Here is a 25,278-nt window from a genome sequence, read left to right as displayed (position 1 = left end):
ACTGCCCCTCCCACGCCGCGTTGAATTCTGGGATTTTATCCTGAAACGACAACAAACTAATCTTCGCTGTTACATCCGATAGATACCTGTTTTTTTGTCATTTTAATGAGCGTTTTGTTGCACAACCTCAGCAGGGAGAGAGAAATGGAAAATGTGCATCTGGCTGGGGAGGAGGAGGATATTTATTCGGGTTACAACGACTATAATCCAACATTTGACTCCGAAGTAAGTTAGCATCAATGCTATTTTAGTTCGCTCTGAAGTTGGCATGTAGTTAGCTCAAATCCGTTAGCATTCAAGTGTAATTACAGCGAACAATGATACCAATTAATGATACATTTATTTCTAATTACTAAATTGCTTGCACAACATCTAATATTCATTATTTTGTATTTAACAGGGACAGTGCACATTAATTAAAAAGTCCAGTTCCAACTCATTGAAAATGTTATCAATACAATGTTTCATCAAGCACTGCAATACAATACAATATAAATTGCATTTGAAAATGTGTATTTGAAGTTTTAAGACTAATTATTCACCAATTTTCAAGGAGTTGGAGAATGATGTGGGATTTCAACAAGCAGTAAGGACAAGTCATGGAAGGAGACCTCCTGTAAGTACCGACTGTAATGTTATTGTGTTTTAGTGATACATTTATTCAACTACTGCCCTTATGTGCAATTTTGAGGTTGCTACTTACTTACGTACATTGTTAACATCAGTATTTCGAGTTTATACTACATTCTAATTCTACAACTTTTATGTGATGGCTTTAGTGAAATTTGAAGTAACATTATAAATGCGCTAAATATCTATTAATTATTCAGATGACTGCTAAATTTCCTGGCACTGCCATTGGAGCTCGACCGTTAGCTACTGCATTTGGAGTAAGTACAATGACATGAAATAATATAAGAAGATATTTGGAAAAGCCTGTTTAAAATGAAATGTTTTAATATTTATTGTTTTGTTCAGGCTCGGATCCCTTTGGCCTCTTCAATGGGCCGACCTATGACTGGAGCTGTGCAGGTGAGAGGAATTTAATGATTATGCATTGTATATTACATGACAGTAATGAATCTTATTGACATAGTACTCATGCGTCATGATTTTTAATGCAATGTTAAGGGTTTTGGAGTGAAGTCATGTGTATTTTGACATCCTTTTAAATATCATGATTTTACTCAAGGCTCTATAGCACCTTAGTGTAGTGCTCAACATTAACTACAGCTCTGTTTTTGAATGTGACAGGATGGAGCAGCCCGACCAATGACTGCAGTCAGAGCAGCCGGTTACACCTCCTCCCTGACCCGTGGTGAGTTCAAGGCAGTCACATACAGAACGTTCTTGTCACTGTTAAAACTTTAAAAAGGTGTATTGAAATAGAAGGCTCCCTTATTTGAGGGCCAAAGCCCAATTTTGGCAAAAGAAAAAAGTTATTATGCAATTTCTATAAATAAACCTGTGTTTCCCTATTTGATTGTTATTATGTAAACCCTATGGTATAATAATTAGTTTGAATTTGTATTTTCAGGCTCAGCCTTTGACCCTCTGGGCCAGTCCAAAGGCCCTGCTCCTCCACTTGAAGGAAAGAATGAGGACACGTGAGTTGTCTCTCTTTTAACTGTTTCAGTGTTTTTTTTAGCGTTTTACCCCTAAGCATTCTGTGAGCAAAAAGTCACATGTCTTAAGCAACACTATCAAACATTGCTAATGCTGTGTCTGGGCTCTTGCAGGCCTGAGGAGAAGATCAAGATCCTGGAGAAGAAAGTGAACGACCTGATAGAAGAGAGCTGTATGGCACAGAGCATTGGAGCCTTACAACTGGTCAGACTCTGTCATCCTTTAACATACTGTGTAGTAAGAATGGCTGTTTTTATTCGGAGGGAAGGGTCTTCAAGTGAGGAAGTAAAACATTATCTGCCAGGAGTTGTTCAACCTAAAATGTTGGCAGGTGCATGTCTCCTTACTGTATGTCATGTTACTGATGTGTTTCTGCAGGCACTTGAAAAAGCCAAAGAGGCGGGGAGGAAGGAGAGAGCTCTGGTGAGACAGAGGGAACAATCTGGCAATGCTGAACACATCAATCTGGACCTCACCTACTCTGTAAGTACATCTGCTGTATTACAAAGATGTTCAAATGCTATATAATAAAACAGTACTTGCTTCTTACACGATAAGCCCCTTTTGGAAAAGAACACTCCTTAAGCGTGTTTCTTTCTTATTAGTTACTTAATAAAAAAAAGCCCCTAGTTTTACATTCTAAGTAACTATCTGTGATACAATAAATGGTGCGTTTGAGGAGGTCATTGGTGATGAAGTTATGTAATCTTAATTCTTACTTCACCTCACAAATCAGCTACTGTATGGAGGCACAGCTCACAGAAAATGAGCCTCTATATTCTTGAATCTGTTCCTGTCTGTTTTTATTATTTAATTTAGAAATGTTTAATGTTTCTGCTATCTTCAGGTTTTGCTGAACCTTGCCAACCAGTACGCGAACAATGAAATGTATCCAGAGGCTCTGAACAGCTACCAGGTCATCGTGAAGAACAAGATGTTTAGTAACGCAGGTGAGCAGAATGTGACATTATGCGATGGATCAGTTGCACCTTTGTTGTGATTTCCCCCCCACAAACTTTATCTTTGCTGTCCGATCCAGGACGCCTGAAAGTCAACATGGCCAACATCTACGTGAAACAGAAGAGCTACCCCAAAGCCATCAAGTTCTACCGGATGGCTCTGGATCAGATCTCCAACGCTCACAAAGAACTGAGAATCAAGATCATGCAGGATATCGGCGTGGTTTTTGTCCGCATGGGCCAATATTCAGACGCCATCACTTCTTTTGAGCACATCATGAGCGAGAGCCCCAACATCAAGACGGGCTTTAATCTCATCCTGTGTTACTACGCCATCGGAGACAGGGAGAGGATGAAGAAGGCCTTTCAGAAACTCATCTCTGTTCCTCTGGGCATCGACGATGAAGACAAGTACATTCCATCTAATGTGAGCAGCAGTAATATGTTTATTTATAATTATTTAAAGGGTTGTTTGTCTTTTCTCTCCTTGTTTGTGTTCGCACTGCAAGTGTGTGAATGTCTTAAATGGCTATGTCTGTTTGTGTATACTATACTATATTTCATGAAGAACCAGTAATATAGGACAGCAGGACAACAACGTAAACATGAGTAAGATTTTTTTTTTAATCAGATTAAAAATAAAAAAATAAAAATCTGAATTACATTTTAGAAAATGTATTTTGTTTTGCAAATGAAAGTTACTTTTTCCTATTACAATATTTACCCAATAATTTGGGGCAATACCAGCATTTTTTTGGGCTGCAAGAACACTATATTACAGAACCCTTTTGATCTTACAAAAATGAATTTACTTTGAACAAAAAAGCCTCAAATATGTGTGTTACTTGGCTGAAAATGCAGTTAATGATTGACCAAATAACATTTTACACCTATGACGACTGCATGGACATTCCCTGTCTTAGTATCTTCATTTTAACCCTGTCCTGTCTTTTCTCGCAGGATGACAACGACTCAAATATGGTCATCGAAGCCATAAAGAATGACAAGCTTCACCAGATGGAGAGAAATCTGTAAGAAAACTTTACACAATACAAACAAACATGATCATCCGTGTACATCCGGAACTGGCTCAGTCAGTAGGGGCTTGGACTGGGAGCTGTAGGGTCGCCGGTTCAAGTCCCCGACCAGACCTAAATATGGAGAGTGGACTGCTACTTGGAGAGGTCCCAGTTCACCTCCTGCCCTGCCGTGGTGCACTTGAGCAAGGCACCAGACACCCCCCTTCCCCCCTCACTCCCATTGCTCCCCGAGCGCTGTACACTAGCTGCCCACTGCTCCTAGTACTAGACTCCTGGAGCTAGGATGGGTGAAAAGCAGAGAACACATTTCACTGTGTGTACTGTGTGCTCTGCATGTGTGACCATTAAAGAGGGTTTCATCCCTCCATATTCTATCTATTCTACACCCCTCATGTGTTCTCTTATTCAACAAACCCCCAGCCCACTGCATACCCTTGTTTTTATATTTGTGTTATTGTTCTGTTTGATGTCCTAAATATGTGTCCTGTTTTCTCCCTGTACGCTGTATATAGCAAAGTCCTGGCTGAGAAGTACATCATGACCGCAGCTAAGCTCATCGCTCCTGCCATTGAAACATCTTTTGCTACCGGATTTGACTGGTTTGTTATTATTATGTTTGTTTTATTTGTCAATTTTAAATCTTAACACCAGAGGGCATACAATACACATCATACATTAGATCAACTTACACATGCAAACAAAATAAAAATGCAGCTTGCATGTGCCTGGTTAATTGGTCAAATGAACAGTACACAAAATAAATATTTATACATGCATAATTAACACTTATTTTTGTTGTGTTTGTTGTTAGGTGTGTGGACATAGTGAAGAGTTCTCAGTATATCGAGCTCGCCAACGATCTAGAGATAAACAAAGCGATCACCTACCTCAGACAGAAGGACTTCAACCAGGTGACTGTTTGACTCAATAATAAGATAAAGAGCAATACCACTCAATTTACTCAACCTCACTCACCACTATTGAGCAAATATTTGTGACTATAATTGTTTACAAATGCTTAAGGGTGGGGTAGGTAATTCACTCCAGAAACACTTTTAGTTATATTCCATGGAATGCTCTTAACATCCCGATAGCAATGAATATATTAAATGCTTTGACAATAAATATATTAAAAAATGTCATCTGTGGAAGCCGTGGCACTGTAAAAAGCACGACCAATCATCTGAGCCGGCCCGGCTAAAATAACTGAATGGCCTACCTGCCTGTCAGCCTTCCATCTGTGCACAAACTTATCTCGTGCCCTCATTGGTCATCAGAGTAGCAACTACATGTATTCATTGATAAAGTGAGTGGTATTCCCCTTTTACACAAATGTGAAATGTTGCTGATCTGGTCTTTGTTGTCCTTTTTTATATATTTTTTCCCATCTTTTTTCCATTTAAAAAAAAAAAGTAGTGTTTCCGTACACTTATTGGCCAGCGATTGTTTCTATATGTAATTGTTCTCCTGCTAATGCTGTTTCACTTCCTTCTCATTGCCCTCCATTCCCTTTTGCTTTCTGTCTTGTTTCCTTCCCATCTGCATGACTAAGGTTGAGGTATGTGTGCCCTCTGTTTACATGTTCACATTTAGACTGTAGATATGTTTTCCCTTAAAATCACATGGTTATATATTAAGAAATATATTTGTATGTATTCCTTATACATCTGATGCATGTGTGTGGTGCTTGTATTCTGTTGATAGACCGTGGCGGTGGTGAAACCTAGTTAGGGGTTTGTAATAATTATTACACAATAAAATATCCACAGTATATAATGCGCCTACAGTGGCATAACAATAGTTAAATGTGGATAGTTTAATTACAAAAAGTGACATGTCTGATAAAAAAAAAAAAAAAATGCAATTACATATTTGACATATTCTGACTTTTGCATTTATGAAAACGATTGAATTTATAGTGGCTCAGTATAAACCATAATGATAATCAGTTTGTTGAATGTCTGTAGGTGTTTTACATACTGGGGAAGTTGTCTGTTACCTACTTGATACAGAATTACTTTAACTATAAATTGACCGTTTTTCTAATCCTGTGTTATCAGGCAGTGGAGACTCTGAAGACATTTGAGAAGAAGGACAGCAGAGTGAAGAGTGCTGCAGCCACCAACCTGTCCTTCCTCTACTTCCTGGTAAGATCCTCTCATAGACATATCTGCTAAAGGACACTGGGTGTTTGCTGTTGATTACATTTGAAGATAAACGTTTGTGTTAAAATGATGTTTGAACTACTGGTCTCATTATCTATCGCGTGCTTTTTCTGTGTTATATTTCCCCGCTTACAGGAGAAGGATTATGACCAGGCTGACCGATACGCTGACCTCGCCATGACGGCTGATCGCTACAACCCCGCTGCTCTCATCAACAAAGGAAACACGGTGTTTGTGAAGCAGGACTATGAAAAGGCTGCAGAGTTCTACAAAGAAGCTCTGAGGAATGATTCCTCCTGCACCGAGGCCCTCTACAACCTGGGTAACATCCACCTCCATCATACAGCTCATGTTTCATGTCCAACAAGTCGAGTGCTTGACAACATCATGCCCCCTCTTATTTTGCAAGAATAATCCGGGAATTTCATGGCGATCACTCAAGAAGAATTAGAGAAGTTTGATGTTTGATCCATCATCCTTTTAGCGCTTAGTGAGGCATGCTCTCCTGATTGGTCAGTTCATACACTTAGCTGTAAGTCTTATCATGTTCTCATGTTCAGATCAAAGTTAGTCTAAGTTCAGCAGCACAGAGCAGGAGTATACATCTTATTTAGATTCAATCAAATAACATAAAAACATTTCTCCAAAGAATACATCTGAACATGTCAACCTACTGTAAAGTACATCGCAAGGACTTGATGTGTGGCCTTCTTCAGGGGAAGAATTGTGGTTATAACAGAAGCATTTTTTGATTCCTATCCTTAGTAATATTTACTATGTTGAAATAATAATAATAACTTTATTTGTATAGCACCTTTCATACAGGGGATTGCAGTTCAAAGTGCTTTACATAAGTAAGAAATAAAACATAAAATCAGTGTAAAACAAGCAGCAAGAGCAAAGCATAAAATAAAATAATAAAAAAAAAAAAGGGGAATAAAACATAGAAATAGTGCAATGTCAATCACAGAGATTAGTGCAGTATAATAGTGTAAAATCAGTAAAATGCTTTGGTAAAGATATAGGGTTTTAAGCTGCCTTTTCAAAATGCCTAACGTATTGGCTTCCCTAATTGTTGGGTAACGTGTTCCACAGTTGTGGGGCGTAGTTTACAAAGGCTGAATCAGCGATCTTCTTATGACTCTTTCTGGTGACCTCTAATAGACCTGCATCTGATGATCGCAGTGTTCTGGCGGGTGTGTAGTTTATTAGAGAGTCAGCAATGTAGCTGGGGCCTTGTCCATTTAAAGTTTTGTAGTATAATAGTAAAAACTTAACCTCTTTTTTAGTCAAGTTTTAGACTTTTAAAATGGTGTCAAATTAGTCTCAGATTTAGCTTTTAACTAGTGCACGAAAGTGATTTTATAAAACATGTTATTTTTAGTATAGTCTTTTTTTTATGATAATATTGTTTGTTAATATTTTCACAGTTTATGTTTTAGGACTTCAGTGCCATCTCATCTTGTCCGAGAAAAAGCTTGATAACGAACATATTAACTCATCGGAAGTACGTTTAAATATATTAAAGTTAAAGGTGGGGTATGTAATTCACTTCAGAAACGCTTTTTGTTATATTCCATGGAATGCTCTTAACGTCCCGATAGCAATGAATACATGAAATGCTTTGACAAAAGATACATAAACAAAATATCATCTGTGGAAGCCGTGGCGCTGTAAAAAGCACGACCAATCATCTGAGCCGGCCCGGCTAAAATAACTGGATGGCCTACCTGCCTGTCAGCCTTCCATCTGTGCACAAACTGATCTCGTGCCCTCATTGGTCATGTGCGCGTTCGTGTGTGTTGGAGGAGGGGCTCTGTGAGGAAGTCTGAAGGAAGGGGCAGATTTTTTTTCGGCTGCGTACTTTCAAATTCTAGCGCACTCTAGCTGGTTTCTCCATTCTTACCTAGCCTACCTTTAATTTAAAGTTGTTTTTTAATCTCTATCCACTCCTAGGTCTGACCTATAAGAAACTGAATCGTCTGGATGAGGCTCTGGACTGTTTCCTGAAGCTCCATGCCATCCTGAGGAACAGCGCTCAGGTCATGTACCAGCTGGCCAACCTGTATCCTACTGATGAAAAAAGACATCTGGTATATCTGTCACATGTTTGTCTGTTAATGCTTCAAACTATTGTAGCGTGAGATTCTCAAAGTTGGCACTTAATCCACTCCCTCCTTCCTTCTCAGATGTTATTGAACGTAACTCTATCATACAGCATACTTTTCTAGTAATAAAGCCAATCATTTAAATCAATACCTTCCCAGAAACCTGGCTCCCATGCATTTTTCTTTAAATACTCAAACCTGATTTATTTCCAGTCCCGGTTGAGCATCTGTTGGTCCTTAAATCATTGGCTTCAGATATGAGCTTCTGGAGGACCCCCAGCAGGCGATCGAGTGGCTGATTCAGGTCCTGAGTGTGACTCACACCGACCCCCAGGCACTGGCCAAACTGGGAGAGCTCTACGATAGCGAGGGGGACAAATCCCAGGCTTTCCAGTACTATTACGAGGTGAGAGATAAACATTTCTTTATTCTACTATTTCAACAATTTAGACATCTAAAAACAAACAAGATGAGAAGAAGCGGGAGGGCAGAAAGCAAGGTTTACAGAGCAGGGTCGGCTCTAGAACAAATCGAATGGGGGGGGAAATCATTTACCACGGGGGGGGCACACACTGCCGTCAACAACCAACACACAAACACCAACGCGACTTCAATTTAAATTCATGCTGTAAAGTCTCTTGTTTCTCAACATCCATATGAAACAGAACTGTAAACATACTTTCCTTTTCTTTATGGATATTTTACAAATCACTCCACTTTTAAACTCTATTCTTGTTTTACTGTCATAGTATTTCATACCTGTTTTTCATTTATTCTCTTATTTTTGTATAACTAGGCTATAATGATCATATAAAGGTGTTCCTCGGAAATAATTGTTTACATAAATGGTAACCAAACCGTTTGAGACCCACTGAGATAACTTAGACTAAAGTTAACTATCTAAACACTGACAGAGTCCTGACCTTACCTCACTGAGCTGTAGTTATCTCTCCTCCACACCGTTAGCATAGCTAGCTAACCAGATGCTAACAACAACAAAATGCGCTCGTGCCATACACAGAGCCGAGCTTGAATGAAACCCAGAGACCCAGAAGTACTTGTACTCTCTGTATCATATTATATTTTGATGGCTTTACTGTATAATCAGTATAACAGATGAACAGATCGCCACTGGGTTTACAACTAAACAGTCAGCCACGTAATGACAACAAAACAAAGGTCGCGGGTCATTGGTCAAGAAACACACCAATCAACGAGCAGCAGCGAGCACACCTCAGGCTGTGTTTTGTATTTTAATTCTTTATTTCTGATTTATTTCACGCAAAAAACATTTAGTGGAAACGTTTTAACCTATAATATGATAAAAAATAAAATGGCAAAGTGGCTTGCCTGGCCTGCGTTGGGGTAGCACAGTGACTTGTTTGGGGGGGGGGGGGCATGGCCCGCGAATGACCCCCCATTACGCCAACCCTGATACAGAGGTAGCCCTCCCGTTAGTCATCCTGTTGCAGGATAAATTAAATAAAAGATCATTCCGTCATTAAATACTCACACAGATAAAAACATTTTTAAACATACATCCATTTCCAGGGTGAAAATAAAGTAAAACGAATAAAAAATAAGTTCCTACAAGTCCAGGTTCAGATAACAAGACGGTTTCATTTCTCATCCTATTTTTATGTAAACTGATAATTAAGGTAATTATGATAATAGTTATTATAATTGTTATAGTATTTATCATTATTGTTATTATAATTTTCATATAATCATATACACTTTTTTTAATCTATTTTTAAGTTAATCCAAACAACCGGATAAAAATTCAAAAAAATTAACTTTCCTAGATTGATCATAGATATATCAATATTGTCAGAGTTCAGTGCTCTGATGTTGTGCTGCTGTCCAGTCCTTCAGGTACTACCCCTCCAACATCGATGTGATCGAGTGGCTCGGGGCTTACTACATCGAGACACAGTTCTGTGAGAAGGCCATCCAGTTCTTTGAAAGAGCCACACTCATACAGTATGTAACCACTTTTTATTGAAAGGGTATTGCATGACAAGTAACAGCCCAAATACATCTGTGTAAAATAAATGTTCAAAAACTGGCAAATTTAAATGTGAATGAATGCCAGAAGTCAAGTCCCAACAGTTAATCTTGAGAAATATATTTAATTTCTCCTCTTTCCTGACTTTGTTTATGTGATTCCTGATTTAGTTCATCTTGTTTTGATTGCCGTGATAGTATTCTTTCATCAACCATGAAGCGTGTTTTCATCTGGAAGTCATTTTTCTTTCTTCTTGAACAAAGAGGACTGATAATTGTTTTGTTGCCTTCGAGCTGAAATCAAAAAGGAATTTTAATAATGTCTTTTTAACAATCTAAATTACGTTTTGGGTAGAGTAGTGGGTTTTTTTACTGACTGGATGTATTTTGTTGTCTTCCTCAGACCAACTCAGGTGAAGTGGCAGCTGATGGTGGCAAGCTGCTACAGGAGAAGTGGTAAGATGTTCCCTTGTAATTCATATTATAGTAAAATAGCATGATACACATCACAGGAAAGTAGATTTAATCCACATTACTAAATATAATCATGTCCACAACCCACAAGCTGCATTTCTTATTATATTTGATAAAGGTTTATTCTGATCACAGGGTGTCCGCGGGGTCTTAAAAAGTATTAAAGGTTGATAAATTAATTTAGCGAAAAGTAAGTCTATTAAAAAGTATTAAACGGCATTCTCCAAGGTTTTACATTTTGTAGCTTGTTTTCAATAAGTATATCAATTGTCCAAAGAGGTTGTATTCTACAGTCTGCCTGAATGTAATCATTGCGTAGGTGTGTAGTGTGATTCTGTGGAGTTTATTTATGGCATCCCGTTGGGTTTGACGTCATCTGAACAGGACGTCGCACGCTGACTGCTTGATAGCGTGCGATGGTCCGTTTACGCCGGTTGCTAAGCAACATCGTTATGGGGAAATGCAAGTCTGCGTCCAAATGGTTGGAAGATAAGGAGGAAGGACAATCAATACTGTATATAGTCAATGTGAGGTAAAGTGTGTCGCCAAGGTAACCGGTTAGAACTCAAAGTGGCGATGAGGTCTTAAAATGTATGGGGAGGGTCTTAAAAAAGGTCTCAAAAGGTTTTTCATTTGACTTCAGGATTCCTGCATATACCCTGGATCAAGTAAAGTTAAGTTGTCTCTTCAAGAGGTACATTTAGGCAAAACTAACCGTCCGTTTCTAAGTTAAATAAATCAAATCAAATCAAATCAAATTGTATTATAGCCCCAAATCAAAAGAAATGCCTCCAAGGGCTGTTCAAAGCAAACAAAATCAAAGACAAAAACAAAATACAAACGTCATAGCATAAAAATGATTAAACATTTACAACAATATACATCAACATAAGTATTGCCATGTGATAAAAGCATGTGACTGAAGTGATGGTAATGATAAACGGAAACTAGGTGATGGAAGCTAGGTGATACAAGGAAGACAGATGCAAAGAGTTGGGTTTTGAGTTTGCTTTTAAAGTTGTCGGAGTCGGGAGGCCTGATCATTTATTCCGGCAAATTACTCAGACCTACTAATTAACCTAACAGAAGTTATTGAGTCTATGTAAGTTTACTGCTCGGCTCAGATCCACCAACGTCAGCAAGACCTCAGCTTAACTCCTGACGAACCAGGTTCAATTAACTACTGTTTCAATTCAGACGACCCGCTAAATCTGTTTAAGCGATCCCGAAGGATTTTGATATCAGTAACGAGGTGTGGCCCCAACTAAGTGTGAGTGTGGCAGGGTGCATTTCGTACCTTTCAAGCAGGAGAGGAGAGCACAGATTCGTTTTAAGTTATCCCAATCCAAAAGGTGGGATCAGTTTATTTGAAGAAAAATTGGTCTACACTTGAACAGGGCTTTACCTTCTCTCGTTACAATATGACAATAATATAAAACATATCATGCGGTGGTCATGTTCTTATCTGAAACCTTAATTCATAGTTTTGACATTAAAATCTTTCGACATAATCCAAAGGAATCTCCTCACGGATCACCGGAGTTAACATTCACACCTATAGCCTGACAACATTCAGAGGTGGTTCCTCGTAAAGGGTCAGTGGAATCTAAAAGTTTCAAACTTTCATCCAACAATTCACTCTGCTTCATCAAAGAAATTCGAGCAATATTTACATTACATGTCACTTGTGAGACACTTTTATCCAAAGCAACTTACATACATTCAGTACTGTGGACAATCCCCACAGGAGCAATTTGAGGTGAAGTGTCTAAATAACGACATGCTGACTGCAGTGGGGCTCAAACTTGCTATCCCCTGATTCGAAGTCCAGCACAGTACCCACTGAGCCACAGCCTCCCTATATACCAAGTTCTAGAGAACCTTACAGAGGGAAAGCCCAGCTCTCCAGGGAGAGAGCTTACCGGGAGAGAGAGCATGCCAGGGGAACCCCCCCCCCACTGGGCATGGCCTCTAGTGTGCAGGACTTGCAACATATTATTCTCGGCTATGGCACAAACACATTTTTGGGGCCTTAGTATTTCTCCAAAAAGTCAGGAGGCCCCATCCCTGAAGAAACTGTCTCCTCTCTCTTATCAGCGACACCCATAAACCATAATAGGCCTTACACTCAACTTAACAAACCACTTATTTACTGTAAATATAGAAAATCATAAAATATGAAGCATTTTCATTTTGGGTTATACAAGAATATAATTGATTATATTTGATTATAACTAACTTTCATTTTAATGATTCAACCTAATGTGGAGATCTCATCAAAGGACTCAACAGAAATAGCTTCATGGATCTGAAATGGAAGACGATTCGAAAGGAGATGGTGCTGGGAACTAGCAATGACCTAAGTTTAAGTTACAAACACTGATCCCTTTTCTCTTTCCTTCTCAGGAAACTACCAGAAAGCTCTGGAAACGTATAAGGACATTCACCGAAAGTTTCCAGAAAACGTGGAATGTAAATCTTCCTCTTTGTCCCACAATTTCCCAACAGAACTCTTGATCAACAGCAGATGATAGATTCACTGATTATAACAAATACAAAAAACCTGTGTGTGTGTCCAGGCCTGCGTTTCCTGGTGAGGCTGTGCACAGATATGGGACTGAATGAAGTCCAGGAATACGCCACCAAGCTGAAGAAAGTGGAGAAGATGAAGGAGATCAGAGAGCAGGTAAATCATTTTGCCTATAAAAGTCTACTGTCCTCCCTAAAGCCTTTTTGTGTCATTAAACATCTATTCTGAAGTTATATCACCAGCTGCTGCAACCTGATAGTGATGTACTCAATAGGTAGTTTATAAAAGCTTGTGCTGTTGTCATCACTTTGTGTCTGATAGATCTTTCCCTGGAAGATACGGGACACAGAAAGCTATGTTTTTTATATTTGCAGTTTGTTGAAGAGGTGGATAGTTGGCAGTAATCTGTTTTTAAATGACAGCACTGAATAGTCATAGCTAACTTCATAATGTGCAGAAACAGAACTCACTAACAGAAACACTAGAAAGAAAGATATCACAGCTTTTTACCAATGCTCTGTGGTAATGAGCTGAAGAATTGAACACATCAGTGAAAGCTAAATACTGAAGATGGAGATCAAATCAAACATATTCTGAATTACCAAGGCTCCAAATGCATCAAAAGTTATAACCTACTTATGATTTAATGTGTAAATGACGTTTAATTTGAAACACCGCTAGTATGTTGACTTCAGAGTTGACTTAAAGGGGCCCTACTATACACATTGTTATGTTTATATCTGTATGTTGTGTGTCTACTGTGACATTTTTAAATCCTTTAGTGTTCAAAAAGCTCTTTATTTCTTTAGTTACATGCAGATAAACCTACATAACACACCACAGGAGAGGGAAAACCACAGAAAGCGATACCCCTCTAAACTAAATGTATTCTATAATAACCACAAGCAGCCTGGATGAATGATGAACACATTTTAACTGGGTAACACATCTTTATAATATTAACATTATTCAGCCTCGTAACTGAGCGTGTTGTTTGGCAGTCATATATTTCAGCCCTTTCATTAATCATCTTTTCCTCACTGATGTCTTGGCGTCTTCTCACCTGTTCCAGCGCTAATTGAAAACATACACGAGTCCTTTTTCCATAAAACGGGTCAGTGGCCAGTGCAGCTGAATCCAACTGTGTTCGGAGGACACGCTGTTCGACACCTGGCTGATACAAATACTGGGTCATTTTAAAGCAGATGTTGTGTTTGGAGAGACATTCAGTATCACCTGACACATCTGAAGGGATTCAATAAGTGCTTTGATTATAGACAGCAAAGATGATTATGCTTGCTGTGTTCTCCGAAGGTTGAATCGAAAGACTGTGTTTATGATACTAAACCCAGAGTAACTGGAGACATGTGCTCGTCCGGCGATTGGCAAACACTGCTTGCTTTTACAGATTGGTTTTGACACAAATCTGTACACCCTGAATATTATCTTTCAAGGCCTGCTTCAACATAACGATAACAAGATAGGATGTGACTTTGCGGTTGGATTAGGTCTGACATTGTTCTTACATCATAGCAGCTCCATTTACAGGGTCAACAAAGAAGACATGAAACAGACATTTAAGATAACATTACTTCACTGAGGACGATTATGTTCAAGACTCTTCCGCATACTTTGGGTCTGGGATTGAACTCTGTATTTCATTTCGGGGTTGACTGGAGCAGCAAAGAGTCACTGAAATGTTGCGTTCACCTCTGTATCTTTTCTTTGTTATCGTTCCTGTCTTTAAAGAGTACTCCCTTAATTTCCTTTTCACTTCTTCAACACCGCCAGACTCTCAACGACGGGCCATTTTTCAACTTTTCCCCTCTGGCATCTCCAAGAAGGATTATTGTTTTGAACGCTGACCCAAAGGCAGCTTTATCTCTATCCTTTAGAGCCTAGCAACAGCCAACACAGAGAACACACTGCTTTTTGTTTTGCAACCTAACTTTGGTTTTCCACTCTCTGGCCTTTCTTGGTTCTGGGATAGTGACTGCAAACAACTGATACTCTTTGGTAACTGCTGATAGATACCAATTAGGACTGCCAAGTTATATTCAGCATTGACATTGTGGTGTGCAGTTGTCTTACTGCGGATGGCCGCCCACAACTTTTTTCCTAAAGCTAGTAGTGGCTAATGCAGCTTTGAACCGTAGCCTCGAGCAAAGATGAGGTCTGGTGCTTGCCAAGACAGCACATATTTAAAATACTAAGTGAAAATATATGATGCAGAACATTATTTCATGTTTAGTTTTTAGCCCCAAAGGTTGTTTCTTCAAGTGAAATCATTTAAGGGCATTTATCAGACGTCATGCTAATCCCTTTGGAGCCACAAAAAGGCTTCATTCAAACAACTTTTCTTTAAACATTTACACATCTAATGAGTAGTGCTCGCCAAGACTACTACACAAAGTGTTATGTATGAAATCAATCTACTTTTTCATTCATTTGACCAAACCAGGACCACAGGAATATAGTCAAACTGTTGTCTTTATTTTTTATTGTGCTTTTTAAATTATTTCTGCATATCTATCTATGGTGGCTTTAGAGGTGGGGTAGGTAATTCACTTCAGAAACACTTTTTGTTATATTCCATGGAATGCTCTTAACGTCCCGATAGCAATGAATACATTAAATGCTTTGACAATAAATACATAAAAAAAATGTCATCTCTGGAAGCCGTGGCGCTGTAAAAAGCACGACCAATCATCTGATCCGGCCCGGCTAAAGTAACTGGATGGCCTACCTGCCTGTCAACCTTCCATCTGTGCACAAACTTATCTCGTGCCCTCATTGGTCATGTGCGCGTTGGTGTGTGTTGGAGGAGGGGCTCTGTAAGGAAGTCTGAAGGAAGGGGCAGATTTCTTCCGGTTGTGTACTTTCAAATTCTAGCGCACTCGAGCTGGTTTCTCCATTCTTACCTAACCCACCTTTAAGGTCCACACCCATAGTACATGAAAGGCCTGTGGTCTGGGGTCAGTTTTGAAGACATGCGTGATTCAGAGTAACAGGGGCGTGTGCCATCAGAGACGGAGTTGGAGGATCAGCAGCTGCTCTTAAATCAGCTGAGAGGAACAATCCTGAGAGCCAGAGCCAGAGTTCAGACTCAGTCATCAATCTCCCAAATAACTGGAGTTGATCCTGATCATTTAACAGCAGTGTGTGAAATGATGAGAGAATGATTAAGGAGGATTAAATCCCTGTTCTATCTAATGTTTTGTTTATTTTAGATTTCTTATTTTACCATAACAATCCACATAACTTTAATAAAAATAGTTTTGGACTGACTTATTAATGAGACACAGACGGAGAGAGAAATACAAATCCTCAGCATTGGAAAGAGCTGTCGTCACAATCCAAAAATCTACAACGAAATGTTTTGGTCTTCTCACCACAGAAACGTAATTTGATTAAAAGCGGTTGTGATAAATTGAATTATAGAATTGGGAGGGATGAACCCCTCTTTAATGCTCACACATGCAGAGCACACAGTGAAATGTGCTTTTAACCCATCCTAGTACCAGGAGTGTAGCACTAGGAGCAGTGGGCAGCTATTGTACAGTGCCCGGGGAGTGGGGGGGGGAAGGGGGGTGTCCGGTGCCTTGCTCAAGGGCACCACGGCAGGGCAGGAGGTGAACTGGGACCTCTCCAAGTAGAAGTCCACACTCCATATTTAGTTCTGGTCGGGGACTTGAACCGGTGACCCTACGGCTCACAGTCCAAGCCCCTACTGACTGAGCCACTGCCGGACATTATATCTAAAGTTAAACACCATTAAGATTTGTCCTTGTTTGCATGTCAATCCTAATCATCCCTAATCCTCCACCCTCTCTCTCTCTCCTCCTGCAGAGGGTGAAGTCGGGGCGAGAGAGCAGCTCCAGAGGTCGCAGAGAGGGCAGCGCCGGGAGTGCAGGTGAGACTCAGTGAAATACAGACTTCCTGCTGTGTGTTGGTCTGAACATGTTCAACTCATATGTTCTCCATTTGAATAGTTTGAAAACCTGCAACATTTAACACGCTCAAATCAAACTCTGATAATTACAAAAATTGACTTTATTGTCATAAGAAGTGTTAAATGTTTAAAACGTTCTTTGGTAAAGTTTTAAAAGTGTCCGTATCACAAAGTACTAATAACTGCTTGCTTTCAGTCTCTGATTTCAATCAAATTTGACATATTTTAGACAGAATTGAACGCTCTTACATTCAAAATGATGATTAGTGTTAACAAAACAAAAAAGCATGTTTGTATTCCTAAAATAAAGGAAGAAGTACATGTCAAGTTTTGGTATCTACAAACAAGTTAGGAATTTGCTATATTGTTAAAACATGTCCAGCCAAAAGGGTCTGATCACATATTTACACATGTTTTAATCAATCGATCCATTTCTTCATGTATGACCCACTTCTGTTTGTATCTGTTGTTCACTCATGCTGCCGGACAGCAGGCGCCTCCCCGTCTGTCTCCTCTCCTAAGAAGGCCGCCGTTATGGATACACTCCTAAGCAACACACTGAGCCCAGTATACAGAAGTAGGAGAATATAGTCAGTATCTGTTAGTCAGATTTATCGTCAAGCGCTATAAAGAAGCCATTGTTTAGATTTAGAGCCGTAACTCCCAGTGTGACTCCAAACAGCAGGTTGAGCATCTTCCCGCTTTAGATACAAATATATAAATCGTCCTTGGTTCAGTGAATTCCTGCATGAGTGAAGATGACGCAGCCTCACATCTTTGTAGGACACAGGGCTGCACGATTTGGAACTGGTTTTATTGACTGAAGCTGCAATTGCTACATGATTTGTGATATTAGAGAGAATTATCATTGAATAACATCATAAACTGATTAATGTGGGATTTCTTAGAGAAGGTCTTTACCAAACAATAAGATATGTTTGACGTTTGTAGGCCAGGACTTCTCTGCAGCATCACAACACTTCATTCAGATCATTTCACACATTTTGTTTATACCAAATAGTGTGCTAACTACGATATGGATATCGCACTAGTCTATTTTGCAATAATATTCTGATTAATTGTGCAGCCCTGTTTCAGAGCTCTGAGAGTCAGGGCTTAGCTCACGTCTGAGAATGAAAACTGTTCTAAGTTTGATCCCTCCTTCTTCCTTCACTACACACACACACACACACACACACACACACACACACACACACACACACACACACACACACACACACACACACACACACACACACACACACACACACACACACACACACACACACACACACACACACACACACACACACACACACACACTGACTGTGGAAAGCTGGCTCATCAGCACATTTCAAACGCAATCCAGTCTGTCAGAGTTGCCAAAAACTGTAACAAGGCGCGGCTTTCTCCCTCCTCTCAGCTGAGTCCTGTAGTGAAGTTACATTTATATCATGCACCTGTTATGTGCTCCACCCTGACAACACCCCCCCCCCCCCCCCCCCTGATGAATTAGATCAGAAAACCTCAGATGTGTGTGTGTGCTTTTGTTTCATTCTGACGTCTTCTTTTACCAGACCCAGTTACAGTAACACTCCTTCAATGTGAACCCTTGAATACCAGCTGTAACGCTTTTTGACGTTGTTTAATTAACCTCCAAACCCCTTTCTAACTTTCTTACGACACACCAGAGACGGATGTTAAAGCAGGTGAGAGAATGAAAGGTATAAAGTGACAACAAATAGTTCTGATCAGCTCTCTGCACTTCTTTCTCTCTGTGCCGTTTGGTGTTCTATCCGTGTGCTTTAGTGACACGCTGTAATCTCTCTTTCTGCTCCTCCGGCTTCCCCTGTCCTCTCTCTGCTTCCTCTCTGCTGCTCAGTCTCTCAGCCTGAGTCTCAACAGACCAGTCCTCTGCTGGACTCGGGGAGAGGTAGGTAACGACATCAACACAGATTATTTAAGCAAAACTCGTAGGATAGTTCTGGGGGAACACGTGGGCAACCAGACATTTAGAAAAAAACGTAGCGTGCTTGATTTCATTTCTCATTTGTCGTTGATAACAATTGATCATCTGTAACTGAACCAAATGGAGTTGCTCTCCTTTTTGTCATCGCAGTAACATGAAATTACACTACAACGTTCATTAATCAACAACAACGTTCATTAATCAACAACAACGTTCCTTAATCAAAATCACTTCTAACGTGCAAGTTTTCATGGATTTTAAGCAATGATGCATTACTTTTGCAATATTCCTGTCGGAAGTGCTTAAAATGTTATCATATATATATATATATATACACTGAACAAAAATATAAACGCAACACTTTTGTTTTTGCTGCCATTTTTCATGAAATGAACTCAAAGATCTAAAACATTTTCTATATTCACAAAATAACCATTTATCTAAAATATTGTTCACAAATCTGAAACAATCTGTGATAGTGAGCACTTCTCCTTTGCCGAGATAATCCATCCCACCTCTCAGGTGTGGCATATCAAGATGCTGATTAGACAGCATGATTATTGCACAGGTGTGCCTTAGGCTGGCCACAATAAAAGGCCACTCTGAAACGTGCAGTTTTGCTTTATTGGGGGGGTCTGGGGGGGTCCGAAAACCAGTCAGGTTTAACCCTAACCCTAACATGTCACCCACTGACATGTTAGGGTTGGGGTTAAACCTGACTGGTTTTCGGACCCCCCCAGACCCCCCCAACATCTTGATATGCCACACCTGTGAGGTGGGATGGATTATCTCGGCAAAGGAGAAGTGCTCACTATCACAGATTTCTTCAGATTTGTGAACAATATTTGAGAGAAATGGTTATTTTGTGTATATAGAAAATGTTTTAGATATTTGATTTCATCTCATGAAAAATGGGAGCAAAAACCAAAGTGTTGCGTTTATATTTTTGTTCATTATATACGTATATAACAAAAGAGAAGAACAATTATACTAACCTGGCTCTTAAACTCAGCTGCATCGTTGATTGATTTATTCCTTCATTGAAAGAGACACATTCCAATGGAAGAGAAATAGAAAAACAAACTCTCTGGATTTACTCCAGTGTCTTAACATAATACAACAGAACAGCATGTGCACAATCATTGTTTATAAGATACACATTGAAATCCACCTTAATACCATCTGAGTGAGACATGCAGGAGGGTTTTTCTGTGTGTAAACCTCAGTATAGTGTTTGGGTTGAGACCCTTGAACCGGCTCCAGAAACCTCTCGACAGGCAGCTGTGAGGACTCGATCAGTGTTTGCACAGAACTCTCTCACAGGAGGATATTTGAGCACCTGAGAATTCTCCCTCTTTCCCGTAAAGGCTGCACACTTCCAGCTCTCTAAACCGAGTGTGTGAAAAGGCTGAGGGTTTCTCTACCTGGGAAAGTTGGTCAATGGAACCTAAACAACTAGTTTTGAATCTCTTGACTTGTGTATATTCTCCCTCTCCCTTTGCCAATGACTAACAATAACCATTCTCCAAGTACTTTCCAGATTAACTTAAGAGCCAGAAAGTGCAAAAGCCAGAGAGTTGACTCATGGATATTCTCCCCTGACAGAGATGTTATGGCCTCTGTGCTGTGGAGGCGTATGAAAACATTGCAGCTTTAATGTGGAAACTGTTACACACGATCGATGTTAAGCCTAGCTTCCAATCTGTTGTCATCTCGTCCTGCTCTCTGAAGGGCTGTCCTATGAATACCAATAGGAGAAGAAATAGGGAGGAAAGTAGATTCTCCGGCAGAGGTTTCCAGCTGTTTGTGAGGCTCTTGTGAGATGTGTAGTGCCGTGAGGAACGGACACATATCTGGCCTCCTTCTCCTTCCTGTTTTTCTGCTTTCTGCCTTTCCTCTCGTCCGTTTCCAACGCTACCTGGCAGCCAGATGTTTGCTCCTGCTGCCTGTCTGTCCTTCAGTCTGTCATCAGAGTCTGCAGCACAGACGCACATTCTGAAACAAATTCATCATGTGTCGTAAGGAGTACCAGCTCTCTGTCTGAAGGGATTAGGACCAGAGTTGTTGCTTTTATTACATTACAAATTGAACGTTAAGCAGTGCATTCAACCACGGAAACTCAAAAGCAAGAATCCTGCAGGTACATTTGCTTTAAATTAGCCAAACCAAAGGAAGTGCTACTGCATTGGCTTCAGAAAGGTCCGTAACAGTTGTGTTGCAGGGACTGTTATATTTTGGATGATGGTAATGGTGATATCTTATAACACCTGGGCGAGTTATTCAGTTCAGTCGGATGGACAAATATCTTGAGGTTCAGCCTTCCCAAAACAACTTTTCACTTAGCTAAAAATACTTTACTTAGCAAAGGGAGGCCAGCGAGTGTATTAAAGGTCTACCGTGAATCCAACAGATCCATCAATTACATTTATACAACCACAATAACAATACATCTAAAAACAAATTCCCCACATACACAGACGGTTCATAACTTACTCTCTCTCTCTCACATCTGCACCATGTTGACTTTTCCAAATGTGAGAAAAACCAGCGTCTGACCTTTCATATCCGTCAGCTGTTCTCTGATCAACTGTGTGTCTTGGGGAGTGAAGGTCTTCTGCTGAATAATGGCATGGCTTAGTGTTCAGTATATATGCACGGACATTTATATAGAAACACATGCAGGCTGCTCCAACGCCCCGATGAGGATGAAGTGTCACTACAGGAATGGGTATATTAGCATTTCCTGAGTTTGTGTTTGCTTGTGTGTTTGGTGCAGACAGCGCCCACAGCAGCAGCACTAAAGGAGAGCGTCTGAGCGCCAAGATGAGGTCACTTCCTGGATCCAACGAGCCGTACGAGGCCAGCAGCCCAAAAGAAATAGGTGAGGAGTCACAAGTCCTCTCTCGTCTCTTCTGCTACCAATTACATCAAATAAACTGCATCTCATTTATTCTCTTCTATCTGTGAACCGTTTGATCCAATCAAAGTCAATCAGACTGAACTGTTTTCAACTTTTATCCAGAAACATGACTTATCAAGACTTTATTAAACTCAATCTCTCTTTTCCTACTAAAAAAACAATTTTCTGTCCTTTACAAAACTTCTGCTTTTGATTCAGAGGATTTTAGTCAAAAGAGTGCACAAAATACTAATAAGAACATATCAATTAGCATAATATGTCCTCTTGTGTATTCAGCATCACGTTCAGCCACAAGCAGCCGCCATTAAGACGCTCTTGAATGCATGCACTCACCGTGACTCACTGCTTTGTTCATCTAGTGTAGGAATGTAGGTGTGCTTTTTAAAGGTCACCAATTATGCAAAATCCACCTCCTCATGTCTCTTCTACATCAACATGTGTCCCCTCTTCTTCATGTCTCTTCTACATCAACATGTGTCCCCTCTTCTTCATGTCTCTTCTACATCAACATTTGTCCCCTCTTCTCCATGTCTCTTCTACATCAACATGTGTCCCCTCTTCTTCATGTCTCTTCTACATCAACATGTGTCCCCTCTTCTTCAAGTCTCCTCTACATCAACATGTGTCCCCTCTTCTTCATGTCTCTTCTACATCAACATGTGTCCCCTCTTCTTCAAGTCTCCTCTACATCAACATGTGTCCCCTCTTCTTCATGTCTCTTCTACATCAACATGTGTCCGCTCTTCTTCATGTCTCTTCTACATCAACATGTGTCCCCTCTTCTTCATGTCTCTTCTACATCAACATGTGTCCCCTCTTCTTCATGTCTCCTCTACATCAACATGTGTCCCCTCTTCTTCATGTCTCTTCTCCATCAACATGTGTCCCCTCTTCTTCATGTCTCTTCTACATCACCATGTGTCCCCTCTTCTTCATCAACATGTGTCCCCTCTTCTTCATGTCTCTTCTACATCAACATGTGTCCCCTCTTCTTCATCAACATGTGTCCCCTCTTCTTCATGTCTCTTCTACATCAACATGTGTCCCCTCTTCTTCATGTCTCTTCTACATCAACATGTGTCCCCTCTTCTTCATCAACATGTGTCCCCTCTTCTTCATGTCTCTTCTACATCAACATGTGTCCCCTCTTCTCCATGTCTCTTCTACATCAACATGTGTCCCCTCTTCTCCATGTCTCTTCTACATCAACATGTGTCCCTCTTCTTCATGTCTCTTCTACATCAACATGTGTCCCCTCTTCTTCATGTCTCTTCTACATCAACATGTGTCCCCTCTTCTCCATGTCTCTTCTACATCAACATGTGTCCCCTCTTCTTCATGTCTCTTCTACATCAACATGTGTCCCCTCTTCTTCATGTCTCTTCTACATCAACATGTGTCCCCTCTTCTTCATGTCTCTTCTACATCACCATGTGTCCCCTCTTCTTCATGTCTCTTCTACATCAACATGTGTCCCCTCTTCTTCATGTCTCTTCTACATCAACATGTGTCCCCTCTTCTTCATGTCTCTTCTACATCAACATGTGTCCCCTCTTCTTCATGTCTCTTCTACATCAACATGTGTCCCCTCTTCTTCATGTCTCTTCTACATCAACATGTGTCCCCTATTCTTCATGTCTCTTCTACATCAACATGTGTCCCCTCTTTTTCATGTCTCTTCTACATCAACATGTGTCCCCTGTTCTTCATGTCTCTTCGACATCAACATGTGTCCCCTATTCTTCATGTCTCTTCTACATCAACATGTGTCCCCTGTTCTTCATGTCTCTTCTACATCAACATGTGTCCCCTCTGTCTAAAGAGACTCTAAGTTTCATGAAAAAAGATTCTCTCTCTTTTTGTCCTGATCCATTTCTATAAAAACCTGTCTGAAAATGAGCTGATCAGATTTTGGCCACTTTATGATGTCATAACGATTTTTTGGCTTGTGTAACCATTAGCCAATCAGCAACCAAGGTAACCCCCCCCCCCCTCCTTATCACCTGAATCTCCTCATAGAGCACTATTGTGTTTTGAACCAAATCTCTCTCAGAGGGGCGTGGGGAGGGGCTCCTTATTTTCATCTAAAGTAACAGACAGAGAATCAGCACTTTTGAAACAGGGCTGAAACAGAGGGGATTATGGGTAATGCTGCAATGACCTGTTTGGTGTTTGGAGCCAAACACTTCAGAGACATGTTCTGTATCTGAGAACTATACTATATTGATGATAACAGTATAATAGTTTAACTTCTAAGACCAAATGCTATCAGTTAGCGGGACTCAGGACATGTTGATACTGAGTAAAGCTTGTGTTCCTCTGGTGCAGACGCGTCCTACGTGGACCCTCTGGGGCCGCAGATGGAGAGACCGAAGACGGGAGCCAAGAGACGCGTGGAGGACGACGACTTCGCAGACGAGGAGCTGGGAGACGACCTGCTGCCGGAGTAACTCCTTCTGACTCCACCGTGTTGTCAGGACATTTGGTTCTTTGTCACCTTTTATGAAACGACAGAGCACAAACTAGACCCCAGGACCAAAGCATGTTATACTCTGTGAAATGAATATTATTAGATAAAGATGTGATTCTGCTTTTCCACTCCTGAGTTAAGAAGTGAGATGTCTTTACCTCTTTCAGATCGCTCACCTCAGCCTTAAATCTGCTTGATAAACATCCTTTTCTAACGTCAATATTTATACATATTCATTTGGCAGAGGAAGTTCTGGGTATATGAATCTAATGAAAAGGAGTCTGGCAGTCTGGAAATATTTTTGACATTTTGTTTTGGCTCTGTACTCCAATAGAATGAACTTGAGATGTAAGAAACAATCCCAATGCATTGAAAGTGTTGACGTTTGACTTCAGTCTGACTTTGTTTACATTGGTTTCTGACGAAGTGTTTGGAAATGATACACCTTTTGGACATGCTGTACTCCCAGGGGTAAACAAGGTCTTTATTTCAAGTCTGCATTTTAACCTCAATGTTACCTTTTTTTATTTTATTTTGAACCCAGTGTTTGGGCACAGAGCCAAAACAAGGAGTAACATATCGCTGTCGAAATATTTTCAACTAAAATGTGTGAGCCTGGGAACCTTCTGGAAAATCCATCAACAATTTATGTAATCCATCCATGCGTGGTCCTGTTTGGTTTTACATGTTATACTTATTCCAAAATGTTTATATGTAGTATAATATTTATTTGTATTTGTTGTTATATAATTTTAAAAATAAAGTATTTTGTCTATTCAAAACCAAACTCTCTCATTCTGTGCATAATTACTTTCAGATAAAGCCATGGATGTGTGTCTGGGAGTTATTTTTGTGACATTTTCCAAACAGATTACATTTTAACATTCCTTTGCATTTAGCTAACTCACTATCCAACACAACTTGCAATAAATAAAATCACACAAATCCCACCAAAGATTTAGTGAAGGGAAAACTGTATTGAGTTATGCTATAACTGTCTTTTTAGATTAATCATATTTTAAAGCATTTTCCTCACATAAATCTGAATGCACATCATA

The 25,278-nt window shown here is 40.0% G+C and overlaps 1 protein-coding gene across 5 annotated transcripts; it reads left to right on the top strand.

The window, feature by feature from the left end:
• The first annotated feature begins 3 nt into the window (after positions 1-3).
• On the top strand, positions 4-25,007 carry ift88 (intraflagellar transport 88 homolog). 5 transcript variants are annotated; one of them, XM_079662860.1, is made up of 27 exons: positions 4-225; positions 554-616; positions 831-890; positions 979-1,032; positions 1,255-1,318; positions 1,538-1,607; positions 1,740-1,830; positions 2,005-2,109; positions 2,474-2,576; positions 2,666-3,012; positions 3,546-3,616; positions 4,138-4,224; positions 4,437-4,536; positions 5,686-5,772; positions 5,926-6,112; positions 7,747-7,855; positions 8,154-8,304; positions 9,766-9,881; positions 10,309-10,361; positions 12,786-12,851; positions 12,959-13,065; positions 16,759-16,822; positions 17,352-17,438; positions 18,553-18,570; positions 18,744-18,794; positions 21,607-21,711; positions 24,079-25,007. In XM_079662860.1, exons 1-27 carry the CDS (start codon positions 106-108, stop codon positions 24,198-24,200), a joined length of 2,658 nt encoding a protein of 885 aa, XP_079518986.1. In that variant the 5' UTR covers positions 4-105; the 3' UTR covers positions 24,201-25,007. The 5 variants fall into 5 exon arrangements, with proteins under 5 accessions (XP_079518986.1, XP_079518988.1, XP_079518987.1 ...); XM_079662862.1 differs by lacking the exon at positions 17,352-17,438 and having other exon boundaries at positions 5-225; XM_079662861.1 differs by lacking the exon at positions 18,744-18,794 and having other exon boundaries at positions 5-225.
• The last annotated feature ends 271 nt before the right edge of the window (positions 25,008-25,278 follow it).

The sequence above is a fragment of the Notothenia rossii genome, assembly GCF_949606895.1.
Source record: "Notothenia rossii genome assembly, chromosome: 2".
NCBI lineage: Eukaryota > Metazoa > Chordata > Actinopteri > Perciformes > Nototheniidae > Notothenia > Notothenia rossii.
The sequence above is the reverse complement of the archived record's forward strand: the minus strand, read 5'-3'. Positions and strand labels throughout refer to the sequence as shown.

Bases quoted from the DNA above. Each gene is read 5' to 3' on its own strand.
- ift88 (XM_079662860.1), top strand. From the start codon at position 106: ATGAGCGTTTTGTTGCACAACCTCAGCAGGGAGAGAGAAATGGAAAAT. The intron at 226-553 runs GTAAGTTAGCAT...CCAATTTTCAAG, and splicing joins ATCCAACATTTGACTCCGAA to GAGTTGGAGAATGATGTGGG. The intron at 18,795-21,606 runs GTAGGTAACGAC...TGTTTGGTGCAG, and splicing joins TCTGCTGGACTCGGGGAGAG to ACAGCGCCCACAGCAGCAGC.